General features: G+C 43.7%; 1 protein-coding gene across 7 annotated transcripts in view; it reads left to right on the plus strand.

Moving 5' to 3' along the window:
* LOC110975268 (uncharacterized) overlaps window positions 1–14510 on the plus strand; it is an 81083-nt gene that overhangs the window by 48817 nt on the left and 17756 nt on the right. For 6 of the 7 annotated variants that reach the window (XM_022227602.2, XM_022227600.2, XM_087132253.1 and 3 more), the window contains 4 exons: window positions 1916–2289; window positions 4359–4556; window positions 10035–10139; window positions 12365–12661. In XM_022227602.2, the coding sequence (XP_022083294.2) occupies window positions 1916–2289; window positions 4359–4556; window positions 10035–10139; window positions 12365–12661 (974 nt within the window). The remainder of the gene's footprint in view (window positions 1–1915; window positions 2290–4358; window positions 4557–10034; window positions 10140–12364; window positions 12662–14510) is intronic. The other variant, XM_022227603.2, reaches the window with a different exon arrangement.

Here is a 14510-nt window from a genome sequence, read left to right on the forward strand (position 1 = left end):
CTGGAGGCTGATCATAGAATGCAGCTGCGTTGATCCCTTAGCCTTGAAGTCTTGTCTCCAAGTATTAAACTTGACAAGCTGGAGACGACAACGAGATCAGAAAATGCCCTCCCCCAATCAGACAAAATAATTTAAAGCGTTTATATAGTTATTCCATGCATAATTTCCAAGCACCATGATATCATTCGCTTTCGCTCTAGCTGCTGCGCACAATATGAGCCGTATACACCTATTACATCAACAACAACAAAATTTCTCCATATTCCCAGCACTTTGTTTGTGACAGTGCTGCTTGTCCAAAGGGAGAAAAACTGAAGTACGAAAAAAAGCCAAGCAAAAGTGCAAGCCAAAAAGTGCGAGTGACCTATCAACTTGATTTCCATTTCCCGTTTTGAGATTGGCTGCGTGTGTCGTGTGCATGCATGTGCAGATAATTTGAGGCACATAAAATTTTGACTTGGAAAACTTGAGGGGAACTTCGTTTATTTCAAGTGACCTTTAATAGCTTTCCAATGCTGACATTCAGCAATGAAAAATCGACCGTCCTTGTAAATTAATAAGAGATGAAAGGTAAAAGTGGAATAATGTTTTCGAAATGTTTTGCTGTGACATTTAGCTATTTCACTGACTACTGTCCCCTTATTCTCACACACGTTCTGGCACTTGTACTTTTGTACTTTTTTCTATAGTTTTCTGATTGCAATAAAAGCAGCTGTGATTATTTCTGTATGACAGTTTGAAAGGTTTCTCTCAGGGGTTTATGTTCGAAAATCATTATTATTAACCTTGCCAAAATGAGGGAAAAGCACATAGAATCAAGCAGGGCTTTTTAAATTGAAAAAGAGACACGTATCTGTTTATTGAACGGAGTTATGGAGCAAAGTGCAAGGACACACAGTGGAACCACAGAGATATCGATACTTCTGAATGGATACTAAAATGTGGTTGAATATCTGATAAGCAGTCTGGCCAGGCCCCTTACATTATGAGTCACAACCTTGCCGGCTCAACTCAGTATTCGATAAAGCACGCCCTCACACGAAATATTCTAGTCAGCTCCCCTCTCCCCGAGGAGAACCTGTCACGTCCATTTTCAAGATAATATCCCGTCATGCAACGCGGCTGACGTCACAGGCCCAACGCAGACCCCGTAATCAGCTAGCATTTCGGATAGGGTATCAGAGCTGCGGGGGGGGGTTGGAAGCCTAATTGCTGCAATGTGTGTCGTAATTACCCGTGGCCGGGGGAAATAAAGGCAGCTCCTCGAGAATGCCAGAAATATTCCATACACTCCCTATCGTTTCATGTGTTACTGATAATGATAGTGCTTATCTGCAGTTCTAACGACACCACGTCTGTTCTACTTCGACGATCCACTGTTACCGCCCTCGGTCAACCTTCATACCCCATAAGTTTAATTCGACTTCACTGCTTGCATGCAGCAGCCGTCGATGTCGGTGGTAATATTGATCTGCTGAAGATGTTGCTGGTCATGCATTGGCATGCTGAAAAGCCACACTTCCCTGCTGGGAGAATCGGTAGTGAAAATGTTTGTTCCGTCTGGACTTACAGCTTGAAGATCGCTTATGGAAGTTATGCATGACTGTTACATGTAAGCGCGCTTTGTAGTTGGAGAGCACCATATGGTGCCCGTCGTTATTGATTAATATGAGCATAACTCTGGAGTTGTACCTAATCAAACAAGGCATTAGTTTTATCAGGAAACAAGCTGTGAACAACGTTTGGAACATTGGCAGTCCATCGCTTTGTCCAATTTTGGACACCTTTTGCTGCTGGGTTGCCCAAAGTCTGACCATAGCAGCCTGTTCTACAGCAGTGGTAACAAGTTCTTGACGACTCTTTTTTTTTTAAATGGGTAAATATGTGTAAAATAAGTATTTCTTTTACATTTCAGGGGACCTTTTACTTGTCATCAAGAGCAAAGAGGTGACCCAGGAACAGCAGGAGAAGGAGCTAGTCCAGGTGCGCCAAGAGGCCGAGCAGCTCCGCACCGACAATGCCAGCCTCAAGGAGACCCTCAAGCAGCGCCTCGGCAGCCTCACCACCGACAAGGACATCTTGGAGCAGCGCCTCAGCATCTCTGAGGAGCGTTCGGAGAGACTGGAGGAGGAGCTTAAGCGCGCCTGTGCCCTGGCCGAGCCGGGCGGAGACGGGCCGCAGGCAGGCATGGTGGCAGGGGAAAAACCAGCGGTTGCAAGGAGCGAGGTCGCCTCAGATGACGTGTTTGCCGAGCAGGAGGTTAAAACTGAAGTGCGAGTGAATTATGAGGTGGGTTTGTCCCCCAACGAAGTCTATTTCAGACTATTAAAGAAGTCGCCCGATGCCGTACCTAACCATGGGTGTATTTTGTCAGCTTAAGTAACAACTGTTCGGGTTATTGTTGGTTTTAATTTTGAGCGTTTTGGTGACTCATCGTTTTCATGAGTAAAGGTCTTTTCAGTTTGTTCTCTGTGAGGGCGTAGGTTTAGGTCTCATGAACGCCAAAATAGGCCCGGTTGAAATGAGAAACAGGATTTCCAAAGTGCATGCCCTTCCTGTTATCATCCGATGTTCATATGCTTCGGATGTGGGACCAAGGCGTGAAATCTTCGAATGGGAGCGTTTCCCTGTGGAACAAAAGAACCGCCCTGCAAGATGGCTACCACGCATATACATAGCAAGTCTTTTTATGAGACCAGTTTCGGTTAACCGTCCGCTCGTGGAGCATTGTATGTGGCTTGTCACAGAGGGCGCACATGTGGAGAAGTCTATATAGGTTTGCAGGCCAGTAAATAAACTGCCACAGCCGACAGTGATAAACGTTCGAGACGCACATCAAATTAAAGCCAAGTTTATGATTTTTTTCTTTCTTTGCAAATTTCGATTCATTAACCGATGATTCATTTCCACGGAAGGTCACCCCTAAAATTCATCCGTGAACCCCCTTGCCATTTTGAAATATCGATGCCTACACTTCTAAAAAAAAAAAATCCCTTTTCGGGCACTGATTGCTTCCAAATCTCACTCAGACGCAGGGTGTTATTCTCTTTGCCCGCCTCAACCTGTCTTTTCTACAAATCTTCAAGTTCTTGGGCCACAAAATGCTCTATTTCGTAGAGAATTTGAGTGCATAATACAAATTGTGATTGGACCGCGCAAGCAGCTTTCGGCCTATTTACTGGCCTGCATCATTATACCTTGGAAATGTGCCCTCCCATGGGTTGCAGACAAAACTGCTGATGGTACAACAGATCTAAACTTGCTTTGGGTACTCAAACTAAGGGTTGCCTGTATACGACATCAGGCGCTTGGCAACACGTGTCAGAATGCATTCTGACCTGTCACCGCAGTCAGTTTCAAACAGCGCCCTCAGTTTTAAGATGTTGGGATAAAAAAATATAGAAAAGATAAAAAAATAAGGGGGGGTTCTTAAGTACGCTATTATCTAATCCCAAGCTTCGTTTCTGTGCCCAGAACCGAATTTGTTCAACCGAAGAAAAGAAGTGATGGTAGAACATCGTGTCGGATAAAAATTTATCAGTTTGTCTACCGCCCTCTGTGTCTTAGTCGATTTCAGCCAATTTGGCGTGCGTTATTTCGCTGTCATTCAAGGAACTGTGACTGCATCATTCGAATAATAATGAGTGATTTCCTAGCTTGTTAGCTTTGTTTCCGTTCCAGCGTAATAAATTAGACAATATCCTCTTCCTGCCACTTTCCAAAGATTCAGTTGTTCAGTGTGTAGGCATCTGAAGCTTCGTTTTTCTTGTAAACCAATTTAAAAAGGAAATTATAAAGACTCCATCTGAGCAAACGTTAGCCTGTATCCTATTCTGGCCGGTACTGAAAGGAAGTGATCCCCTCCTTCATTAAATTCCCCGGACTTTTAGGAATACTACCAGGCTATCAGCATAATGAAGATCTAGCATTTGCGGAAAGGGGGTGCTCCTGAATGGAAGCCAAGCCGAGCATACGAGCGGGGTCTATTTTTTTCTTACCCGGTCAGAATGTCTGTCTTTTGGCGATTAACCTTCCGGTTGAGAACCATGAAGGAATAAAAAAGAGACGAGGTATCCTCCTAAATTTTGGGGAAAAAAATCAGGGGACGTGCACCGGGCTTGCCCCTCTGGAGCGTGGTGACACAATGCACCATCGGTGGTACCTGTTCAGGTTGTCGACTCCCATAGCTACCCGTCTGAGAGTTATTACAGGTATCAGGCCTGGCTCTAAACCCTCTTCAATCATCCATCTTTTTTAGTCATCCGTCCATCCCTTCCCTGCCTGTCCAGGGAGCTTTGTTTCGAAATGACCAACTCTGGTAACCAGGCACTGAGTGTGTTTCCACATTGTCCCTCCAGAAGTGTCTCAAGGACCGCATCTCCGCCCTGGAGACGCAGCTTGCCGAGGAGAGACAGAGATGCCGCGTTGCCGAGAAGAAGGCCGAGATGCTGAACGGGGGGTCATCCTCCGGGGTCGACGATGAGGGCGGGCTTCAGGTTAGCCAGTCTGAAGATGCCGCCTACAGGGAGCGTGAGAAAGAACTGCTCCGATTCGAGGTCAGAGTTAAAACTGTTACGCTATTTATTATCAGGATCAGGGCTGTAAACAATAAATGCTTAGGTTTCCGATATCAACGATTTCAAATCACCCTACGATGAAATACATCACTGTGACTGCCACGGTTCAGCGAAAATGCTCCAACTTTTCAAGCATCCTAGGGACAGTTTTGGGAAATAAATTGTACCTTATTTATGTTTCAATCTCAAATCATCTGATGTACCAGTTTCCCAGGAAGGAAGAGTTAATCTGCATGTGTAGGTGTAACCAGAATTCACCTTAATGTCTATGGCTTCATTTTCTAAGTAGTTCTTGGTCCTGTCGCTGTGTTAGGAATGTCATGGACAGCTTAATTTTAGTAACTGTACATTTTGATGCTCCACGGTGATCTTGACATTACAATATTGTAGCCGTCTGGAGTTGCGTGGACATGTCAGTCACGTTGTTTCTTACGTTGTAATCAGAACGTCTCACAGTTTCAGGTATTAACATTGATGACGCAAGTTTGAAAGCGTTTCATGAATTTTTAATGCCTTGAATGTGAAGAGAACCGTATCGATTTTTTTGTACTGAATTTGAAGTGATTTCTTTCAGCGAAACGTCGATCTTAAAGTGCCACCATTTGCTCCGAAAACTTGTCTAAACAAGCTGTCCACCAAAACTGGTATCGACTTTCTAGGCGTTGCATTTAATTCATTCAGAGATCCTCCCAAGTCCTGACAGGTCAGGACACACTCAGGCAAGCTTAAAGCTAAATACGTGAACTGTGGTGGAGGTAATCTTTTGCCATGGTCCATCCTTTATCACTCATGATTTCACTTGTGATAGACCCGTCCATGTGATAAATTAGACCACAATTCTGACTTAATGAAAAAGAATGTTGTTAAGCGATGACACGTAGTCTTACGTGATTTCCACCCCACGAACGCCCTCAAGAGCCAAAGAAATGGTTGCACATTACTGATATTATATTACGTTAAAGCAAATTCAAGGCCTACTCTTGGTGTCGGGTTAATATCTACAAGACCGGTTTCCCTGCCAATCTAGATCAGCGGGCCGAGAGGCTCGAGTTAGCTTATTTTAGGGAGAATGAGTCAGCCCCTAATCTTTATGACATCCTATGGCGTAATTGGATTGCCAGCTCCAACACGTTTCTGTACCAAGTGCTAACCAATACCATGCTCAGTAGCAAACTTTCTCATGATGAGATCGTGAAATCTCGATTTAAGCCTACTAATCAGTTTCTTTGTTTTTCTTTTGATCTTTTGGACGTGGGAAGATTGATCGCTTCCATACTATTTGAGCTCCTTCGGTCAAATTAGTTTGCCTCGTTCTTTCAAGTAGAGTTCATGTCAATCTCCAATCTTAAGCGTTATAGTTACATATTATTTTGTCACTGCACAGAATCTGAAAGGCGTCAACCGACAATGTGGCTGATGACTGACCGTTGGTTCATTCCGTACTTGGACCGAAAGCGAACACAAACGCGACATTGTGACGCCAGATCAAATATTCGCGCTGCGAATTTGCCAAAGTTGAACACATTTCAACTCAGTGAAATTTTCCTACAAATTGTCACGATGTCAAATTCGCTTCGTTTTTGCATTCCTGAACTATGAACCCGCCTTTAATCGTGAAAACCTTGGTCAATTGCTCACCCTTTCAATCTTCTCTCGTTGCAGCTGTGGCCATATTTTTGTTTCTGTAGAAACAAGAACGTTTGCTACATTTTACCGTAGCCAACAGGCTCTAAAATTCCATCAGCCGGAAGAGCATACATGTATACAGAAATAAGACTTTAAATCCTTCCCAAACTAATCAGTAAATCCTTCCCAAACCAGACATTAAAGCGGTTTGCATGTGGACATGGTCAGTGTCACGTCTTCTTATACGAAGACTGGCAAGACGCTTCTGAATATCAATTTGTACGGCCTTCATAGCTTGTAGACTACCCTTTCCTGGTTACAGAGAATCACGGGGCGCGAATGTAAGCTGTGTTGAGAATGATAAAGCTTACAATATTTCGGAACATCTCTATGGAATTCTGAACATGTCTATTGAATTTTGCATTACGCTTTCTGAAAAAGTACCCGCAGGTCTAAAAATCTCGAATAACTCTCTATTCTTTCCAGATAATTTACAGATTGCTAACACATTGGAATCTTATGCCAAATTTTACTCACGTTGCTGTAGGCTAACTTTGTATTCCTGGCAAAGGGATGTGACCTTGTTATAACTGTCGAATCATATAACGGCCAAGTGTATCAATAAGTACATGTGACAGGTGGCAACAGTTTCAAGAAACCAATGCACTTGGTATTAATGGTTCTGTTTGTTGTCTTTGCATGGTACAGGAGGGCCTATTAGTTTCACTTGGGAAAGTATATGATTACATGTAAATACAAAGTTAAAGTGACTGTAAAGATGCCTTTCTTGACTGTAGGTATAGAGGAAGATCCGAAGGAACAACAGAGAGTGGCACGCTACGTCTTGCTATTTTATTATGAAATCTTCCTTAGTTTTGGGGATCTTTTTGGTTACTTTCAGCAGTGTTGTTATCCTGAACTGTTGATCATTGTAAGAATATCGAGTGTGGCAACCTGTAGTTTTGATTTTCGGGGGAATACGGACAAAATTCTTGAGCTTAAATTTAGGAAAGCCTATGCACAAGTGCCTTGTAAAGTTCTTTTCAGTCATTTCGATATTGAGGGTGTTGCTTTTCACGATTTGATCGGCAAAAATAAAAACGATCTTCACTCTTCGGTTGTTAACAAGGAGTGTGTCCGGCGTGAACCTGTCACAGATACGTCTCAGAAAGGGCCTTGTCATTCTGGCTGGCTGTCGCACAGACTGAACATTTGCCGGCACCTCGTCACGCCCGATAATTGAAGAAACTTGAAGATGTGGCTCCTGCACTCGCGATGCTGCTCAACGTGCCGTGAAGGGGGAAATCGTATACCCTAGTCCGAAAGTGTAGAATCGTGCCCGCTCGCTGTTTCCTGTGGGCTAGCCCCGATATCGATACGGGTCTTTGGAACACGCGGTCCGTTTATAGAGACTGATTGCCAAATGTCAGGCGGCCGCCCCCTGCCGCGCGTGATCAGCTTGCTCAATCGCACTTCGATCCGCAGAGCCAGCGAGTTATAAAGAGACCATCGTCAGTAACCATTCGTAAATGTATCGAAATTGAAGAGTTCTCTCAAATTGCTTCACTGCTTAATACCGGCATGCGTCGACAGGTGTAATTATTGTGGTATTTAATATTTTGTTAAACACAAGGCCTAACGATCTCGATTGCTTGAAAATAATCTTAGATTCTCCTACCTCGAGCTTGGTCCATTCAAGTTTGATTGATAAAACATCTTTCATTCTCTATATCTATACAGCAGTGTTTGTACCTTAAATCTGGCCATTTTGTACTTCATAATTTAAAATTTGTCCAATTTGCATAAATTCTACCTACAATTGATCCTTTCATTTTGTTGAAGTTTTAAGTAACCAAGAAGAAAGCATATGATGATAACCAAATATCAAATCTTTGAATGAGAAGATTTTCTGATGTATTGGTTTAAGTAGGCTAAAAACTGAGAAATCAAAACCTCTCCAAAACCGTACAGAGAGGTGTATCATCGTCTTGTCATAACGCCTTTTACTGCTGGTCGCCCTCCCAAGTGCACTAACCGTTGAACTTTGCAGAGACGTAGGGGGTAATTACACTACACGAATATTTCGTCTGGCGGTGCTTGTGGAATTTGCTGTTTTACGAATGCGATACCGCTATGCATGACATCGAGACGCCTTTCTCGGTTTGTACAGTCGCATGCAAGAGTTGGTGCTCGTACTCAGTTCTTGCATTAAGTATTATTCAGCGTCTATACCAGTTGCGTTGAATTTGCTTCCTGAACATTAGCTCTCCATTTTCTGGTTAGATCTTTGGATAAAAGGTGTGTGACTCTCCCTTGTTTTGTACCAAGACGCCGTCTACGCCATACCCTATTTTATGCTTAGCTATACAACATGTGCCGGAGGTAAAGGTCACCAGACTGTTGGCTCGATTGGCCATCGCACACTTCGACTTGTTTGATTGCTAGTTTCTGTATGCATAATGACTTGGGCTCCATCTATCGGTCTGTAAATTGACGCTAAATGATTGCTTAAGGCAACCACTCGTTTTTACATGTGACACAGGAGACGGTAAGTATAGCGTTCCTTGCATGGAAAGGTGAACCGTTGTTGTTACGTGACGTCATCAGAATCATTGGTCTGCAAATGAATAGCTCATCAAATGGTTGTGATGTCTTCACATTACCAGTGAAATTAATGCGAAGAACCTTGATAGTCTTTCCTGTCTGTACGCGCTTCAACAGCGTCGTGGCTTCTGATAACAGACCAATGCTTCGGCTTGGTTAGCGGTGACCACGCCTTTGTATAAATGAGACCCAGCTGATCTACGTGCATCGTTGACGTAGAACGGATACAAGGTCGTCATTGTGTTAATTCTTGGCCGAAAAAACATTGCTCCTGGATACTTTGCTGTGTCTCTCCTCAGTACAAAAATTACTCCGCTGAGTTTGGTTCCTGTGATTTGTGGAAATTAGATGGATGCGTTTGATATAAAAATGAAAAACAGTCTTAATTTAGCATTGCGTTTGTTTCTAGCGTACATCGAGGACAAGATAACCATTTCATGAACCCCGGGGCTTGTGAACAGGTCTCAGAAACATGTTCAGCACGAGAAATCCAATTCAATTTGAATCTAGTGAACTTTGCCGTTGATGACTATCAAGCTCCTGCTTTTACAAATGGAGAGTCGTTTGTTAAACGTGACGTGCTTGTTTTTCAAGTCTTCCGTTGAGGAAATAAGCAGACTGTTCATGAAAAATCCGCCAACGTGTTGTTTTTGTGCTCCCGACGACTTGGCTTAATCGTTCATTCCATCACCAAAGCCCAAATTATTCAATATCCTTGCAGTTGGCGCTCTTTTCCCCGCACGGTTGTTTTACGATAATAGTTTACACAATCCAAGCATGTGCAGTTTGTGTCGAGCTTTATCTCTCGGAAGTGCCGACTAGCATGACTAGCGCAACCTGCCGTTCGTCGTTATTGTGTAAGTAAGCTGCGCAAAATCTGAGCACTCATCCCTCCGAAGATATGATGCATTGTCGATTTTGAGTCCGGTAAGAATGTAAGACCTTTTTTGTGTGTTTTCCCAGTGTGGTAACACATAGCGATACCAAGTTCGTCAAACCTGCGCCATTTCACACGATCACTCCAATCTGTATTAAAACCACGTGAGCCACGTCACGCGTGGAATTAAACACGATTGTGTGACCCGCTTCGCTCAATTTAATACGAAGTGGCTGATTTAGTTTTTCAGGAAGGTGTTTTTTTTTCTCTTGCTTTGGTCCCTGTAAGCGTGATGTTTCAACTTGGTGTGGATGTGCTGAATGCTTTATTACGTTTTGATAATAATGTAGTTGACGGAGTGCCATCTAGCGATTGATGACCTGACGACTGAGCTAGCACGGGAGAAGGAACGCTTCGCCCAAGAGAAGGAAGAGATGGAACGCCGCTTAGCTGAGGTTAGTGGGGGGGGGAATAGGCGCTGCTTTCAAAAGAAAAAAGTTTCAAGTTGCAGAATTATAATCTGATAACTTGCGCCAAGAACTGATTGTTCATCCAACATTGCTTCCACTTATCTTGAAATACCAGGCGGCTAGCTAGATCCAAGTTTGCAATCGGGTTGTCTGTCTTAGAAAGTACATGTACTTGCTACGCAGGACCCACCGTCTCCATGCTACATTTTACATACAACGAAAATGAAAAAACCTCTTCAGATTTTTAACGGCTCTTAACGGTTTGTACGTGTAAAGAATGAAAGTTGTCCGACTTCTGAACGTGATGCAGCGTGTCTTATACTAAAAATACCAAAATTGGCAATTGGGCTCCCCGACGGCCCCTTCAGCGCATTATCTCAGATGCAATCCATCCTAGTTGTCCTGCAGACTAAATGAGGAGTTCCGCTCAAGACATCCTCTTTCTGACGGGGCTCATTCTTAAAATAGCTCCAGCATCTCGTGTCAAGCAAGTAAGACGGACAGAATGTGTACGGTCGGGGGGCCTTCACCGTGTGGGCCCAGATTTTGGCACGGTTGAAAAAAGTCCTGTTGCCTGTGGATGAGTTGTGAAAGTCTAGTGTCTGTATTCAAATTATCGTGGTTAAATGTCGAAAGATCAAAACCTGTCCGGCAATGATGGAAATTGATTTGTAGGACTACAGCATTGTGTCTATTCTTTTGCATATAACATTAGAATTGTTTTACTACGTGAAATTACTTCTTTCGGAAGGTGTTTTTGAGTTAATACTTTCTTGTTGCAGCAATAACTGTGCTTAATTAAGCAACCAGGGCTGACTTAACCGGCTTGGGTCCGTACATCTCACATAACATGTTTTTTAAATGATTATCTGTTTTCCTCTTAACTCATCTTAGTTGTGGATCAACATCGACTAATTTGTGATCAAGGGATACTTATTCTTAGACCTATTCACTGAACCGCGCGAATATGCGGCACTGTAATTATGTTGCATCAAATTTGCTTAGCATGCTTTTCGCCTTGCTATCTTTCTCACTTCCCCAACTTGGCCTAAACTCTGAATTCTACCTATCTGTGTGCATACCCTGAGAGTTTTGTACATGTAATTTATGTTCGGTCATCAGGCGTAAGAACCACATTAATGATTGACTTTCCTGTTAATCAGAACAATGCTTTAAGCAGCGTTAGGTCATCCGCGCATGCTTGGGTGTGTAATAATTTCTTTTCGAAAATCATTTTTCCTTTTCGAGAAACATTTTTTTTTCTAAATTTGGAGAAAGTATGACTCGCCCCGAGGCCTTGTTTCCGGCCCCAGGTCTCCAAACACACCGCACTCGGTAAGAGCTGGGAGATCTCCAGCTATGTGTCACACTGCGGCCAGGCCCTGTGCATTTGTCCTGCAGTGCCTACCTTTACACTTGCCAGACATTCATGCTTGATTTCAACTAACATGAGTCGCTTGCCTCGGGTCAGTATGGTTGTCTTGTCTGTTTTTATTTTATAATGTAGTCGCCTTTACTTTAATTGTTGGATAACTTTCACTAACCCCAGTTTACGATTGTTCATGTTCTTCTCCACTCACACGCATGTTCTCCGACGACCGATTCTAAACACCGGGTTTCAAACTTCCGGACTGATCCAACGATCGTAACCCTGTGCAATCTCCGGGCACTCAACGTCACCGTTCGCACCTGACGAATGTTGGACCTGCTACCACGTGCTCGTCTCCCTCGTGGGATGTCCTGTGCTCCTGTTGCGTGTGTTGTCCTGTGTGTTGTTGTCATCGCATGATGCCTGCTCCATGGCGCTTTGATCGTCACCCCTCATGGATGCTGCATGGACTGAATGGACGGACGATCTCCCCTGTTGCTGTCCCTTTGTTTGGTGTAAAAAATACACCTTGCCGGCACCCTGTGAATAACTTCATAATACTACCTTGCCGTCTGGTTCTCGGAAATGTCCTTAAAATACACTGGGCCCGACACTCCATTTAAACTCTGCCAACACCGTGGTCTTGCGATATCCTAATATGTGTTTTGTGTTGGAATGTCTCAATCCGACACTCTGCGCACACACTTTGACACACCACTTTGTCCCCATGTTATCGTGTTTGGCTCATTGCATGCTGTGCATGTCACCGTTTGTGTACTCGTCAACATCATGTGAACTCCCGTGTCGGTAACTCCAATCAAAATCAAAACGACTTTGACAGTACGCTAAGAAATTCACCTCCCCCACCCCTCTTGTCTCACCACCATCACCACCACCACGAACACCACTCCCTCCACCCGCCGCACCAACCCAAACACAGACCTTGGACGAGAAGGACCGGGCCGAGAAGCGGTCCGTCTTCGAGCGGGAGAGCGCTGACCTCCAGAAAAAGATGGAGACGATGGCCTGGCGCAGGGAGAAGGCCGAACTGTCCAAGAGGCTGGACGAGCTCAAACGGAAGATGGAGGAGTTGCAGACGCGACCTGACGTAGCGGCCACTGCAACGGCTGGAAAAGAGGTAGTAGGCCACATTTTCATGGTTCATTGGCCTTACTATTGGTAACAGGGTGTTGATAACCGTCTGCTAATTATTGCTTTCTAGCAATGTGTGGTATACTAACTTGCTTTTCATTCCAATGTAAAACCTAAAGGGTGCTTTGTTCATTGTGTACGCAACAATGTCATCTTTTTATCCAGACCTGCACTTGGAAACAAGTTGTACTTTTATGTCGATGAGATTTTACCAAAATATGGGATCCGGATCCAGATTCTAAAAGCAAACGGGGACATCACCAGGGAAGTAGAAATCTCCTAGTGACCTTCAGTCATTGGTTTCATTACTTTATGAACTGTCGTAATTTCACTTTTATTTGTGTATCTGTGGGCTACTGTATCCTTGCAAAAAGAATATCAAACTCTTCCCAACTTTTCTCTTCTGAATTTTAGACACCTACCTTGTTTTCAGACTGAATCATTCAAGGCTAACGGTTCATGTTACGCGCGTAATTATTTCCCAAAGATGTAATATCTTTTAAATAAGTCAACAACAAGGCCAGGCGGGAATACCCTGCGCCGGACGAATTCCACCGTGGCTTCATAGCAGGAAACGTTTTACATATCCGACTGGCCGTTGTTGTCAGTATAGTCACTTTAAGTTGGAGCCCCAGAAGACTTGTAATGAGACATCACACCCGACAGACAAGGTCTTCTCGTCAACCGGGAAGCGTCCAATTAATCTACCCCCACTTTACTACCAAGAGAGAAACGCTGGCCCCGGCCTACTTGGCACGAAAAGCTGATACAGATGAAAAAGTGTGTGTCAGTCAGACAGGAGGAAATAAACTACTGTGTATTTACTCTCAGTCATTTTGTATTCATCTACACTAGCCCACAGGGCTTAGTAAATGCACTGACAATAGAAATGTACGAGCAAGTGGGAAACAAATGGAAGATGAGTGTATAAGAAGAGACACTGTAAATATTCTTATGATAAAAGAAATGCAAAAATGCTGCGTGCGCACAACCCCCTTTTCATTATTTCCCCTGGTAGCCGATCTTATGAGTGTTTTTGTTCTGTGACCCCACACTTTGCATCCGACACAGATAAGGCCAGGTCATTTTTTTTTCGAAATGTGATGGACTGATTTATAAAGCAAAAATGGAGGAAAGAAACGGACTATACCATTGGGACAGGGGAAGCTATACACTTCTCGATACGGTTGAAAGTAGCGTTCGCGTCACGTCCGCTGCACGACCCCATTCGACACAGCCCCCAATCGAAACCATTTCGCGCGGGTACAAGATATGATGACTCAGTGGCTAGTCAATATTATTAAGGTATTCGGTTTCCTGCGCAGTAATGGAGTTCTGAAATATGTAAGACGTGGTGCTCTGTTGAGTGACAGTCACTGGAATTCAGGTTGGACCAATTCACACTGATTGCGTCGAGGAAAATAAGAGTAGTTCAGTAGTGTGGGTTAGAGTTTTTCAGCCATCAGGTCGTTAGCTTCGAGACTGAATGAAGCACCATTACGCAAGTTATATTGGCCATGGTGTCGTAATTAGGTGAACAAATCTCTTTGAAAACCGTGCACGTATTCCGATACGCTAGTTGGGGACTGTAAGCAATAGCAGAATATGATCTTTTATCGAGAAATTGCCCTTGGGAGTGGAGTTGCGTTTTATTTAAATAAACTCAATAGCTAATTAAGCTTCGGTGAGAAAAAACGTCAGAGGGTCCATGATGCTGCTCAAAGTCTGTCTGACGTTCTTTTAAAAAAGCCAAAGGATCATCCTCGAAGCCAATGAGTGATACAATGGCTTTTGTGTAATGCAGAGTGACGTCATCAGGCAAATTGTATTGTTGC

The sequence above is a fragment of the Acanthaster planci genome, linkage group LG02 (assembly GCF_054643075.1).
Source record: "Acanthaster planci isolate LZ-2023a linkage group LG02, COTS_SCS, whole genome shotgun sequence".
NCBI lineage: Eukaryota > Metazoa > Echinodermata > Asteroidea > Valvatida > Acanthasteridae > Acanthaster > Acanthaster planci.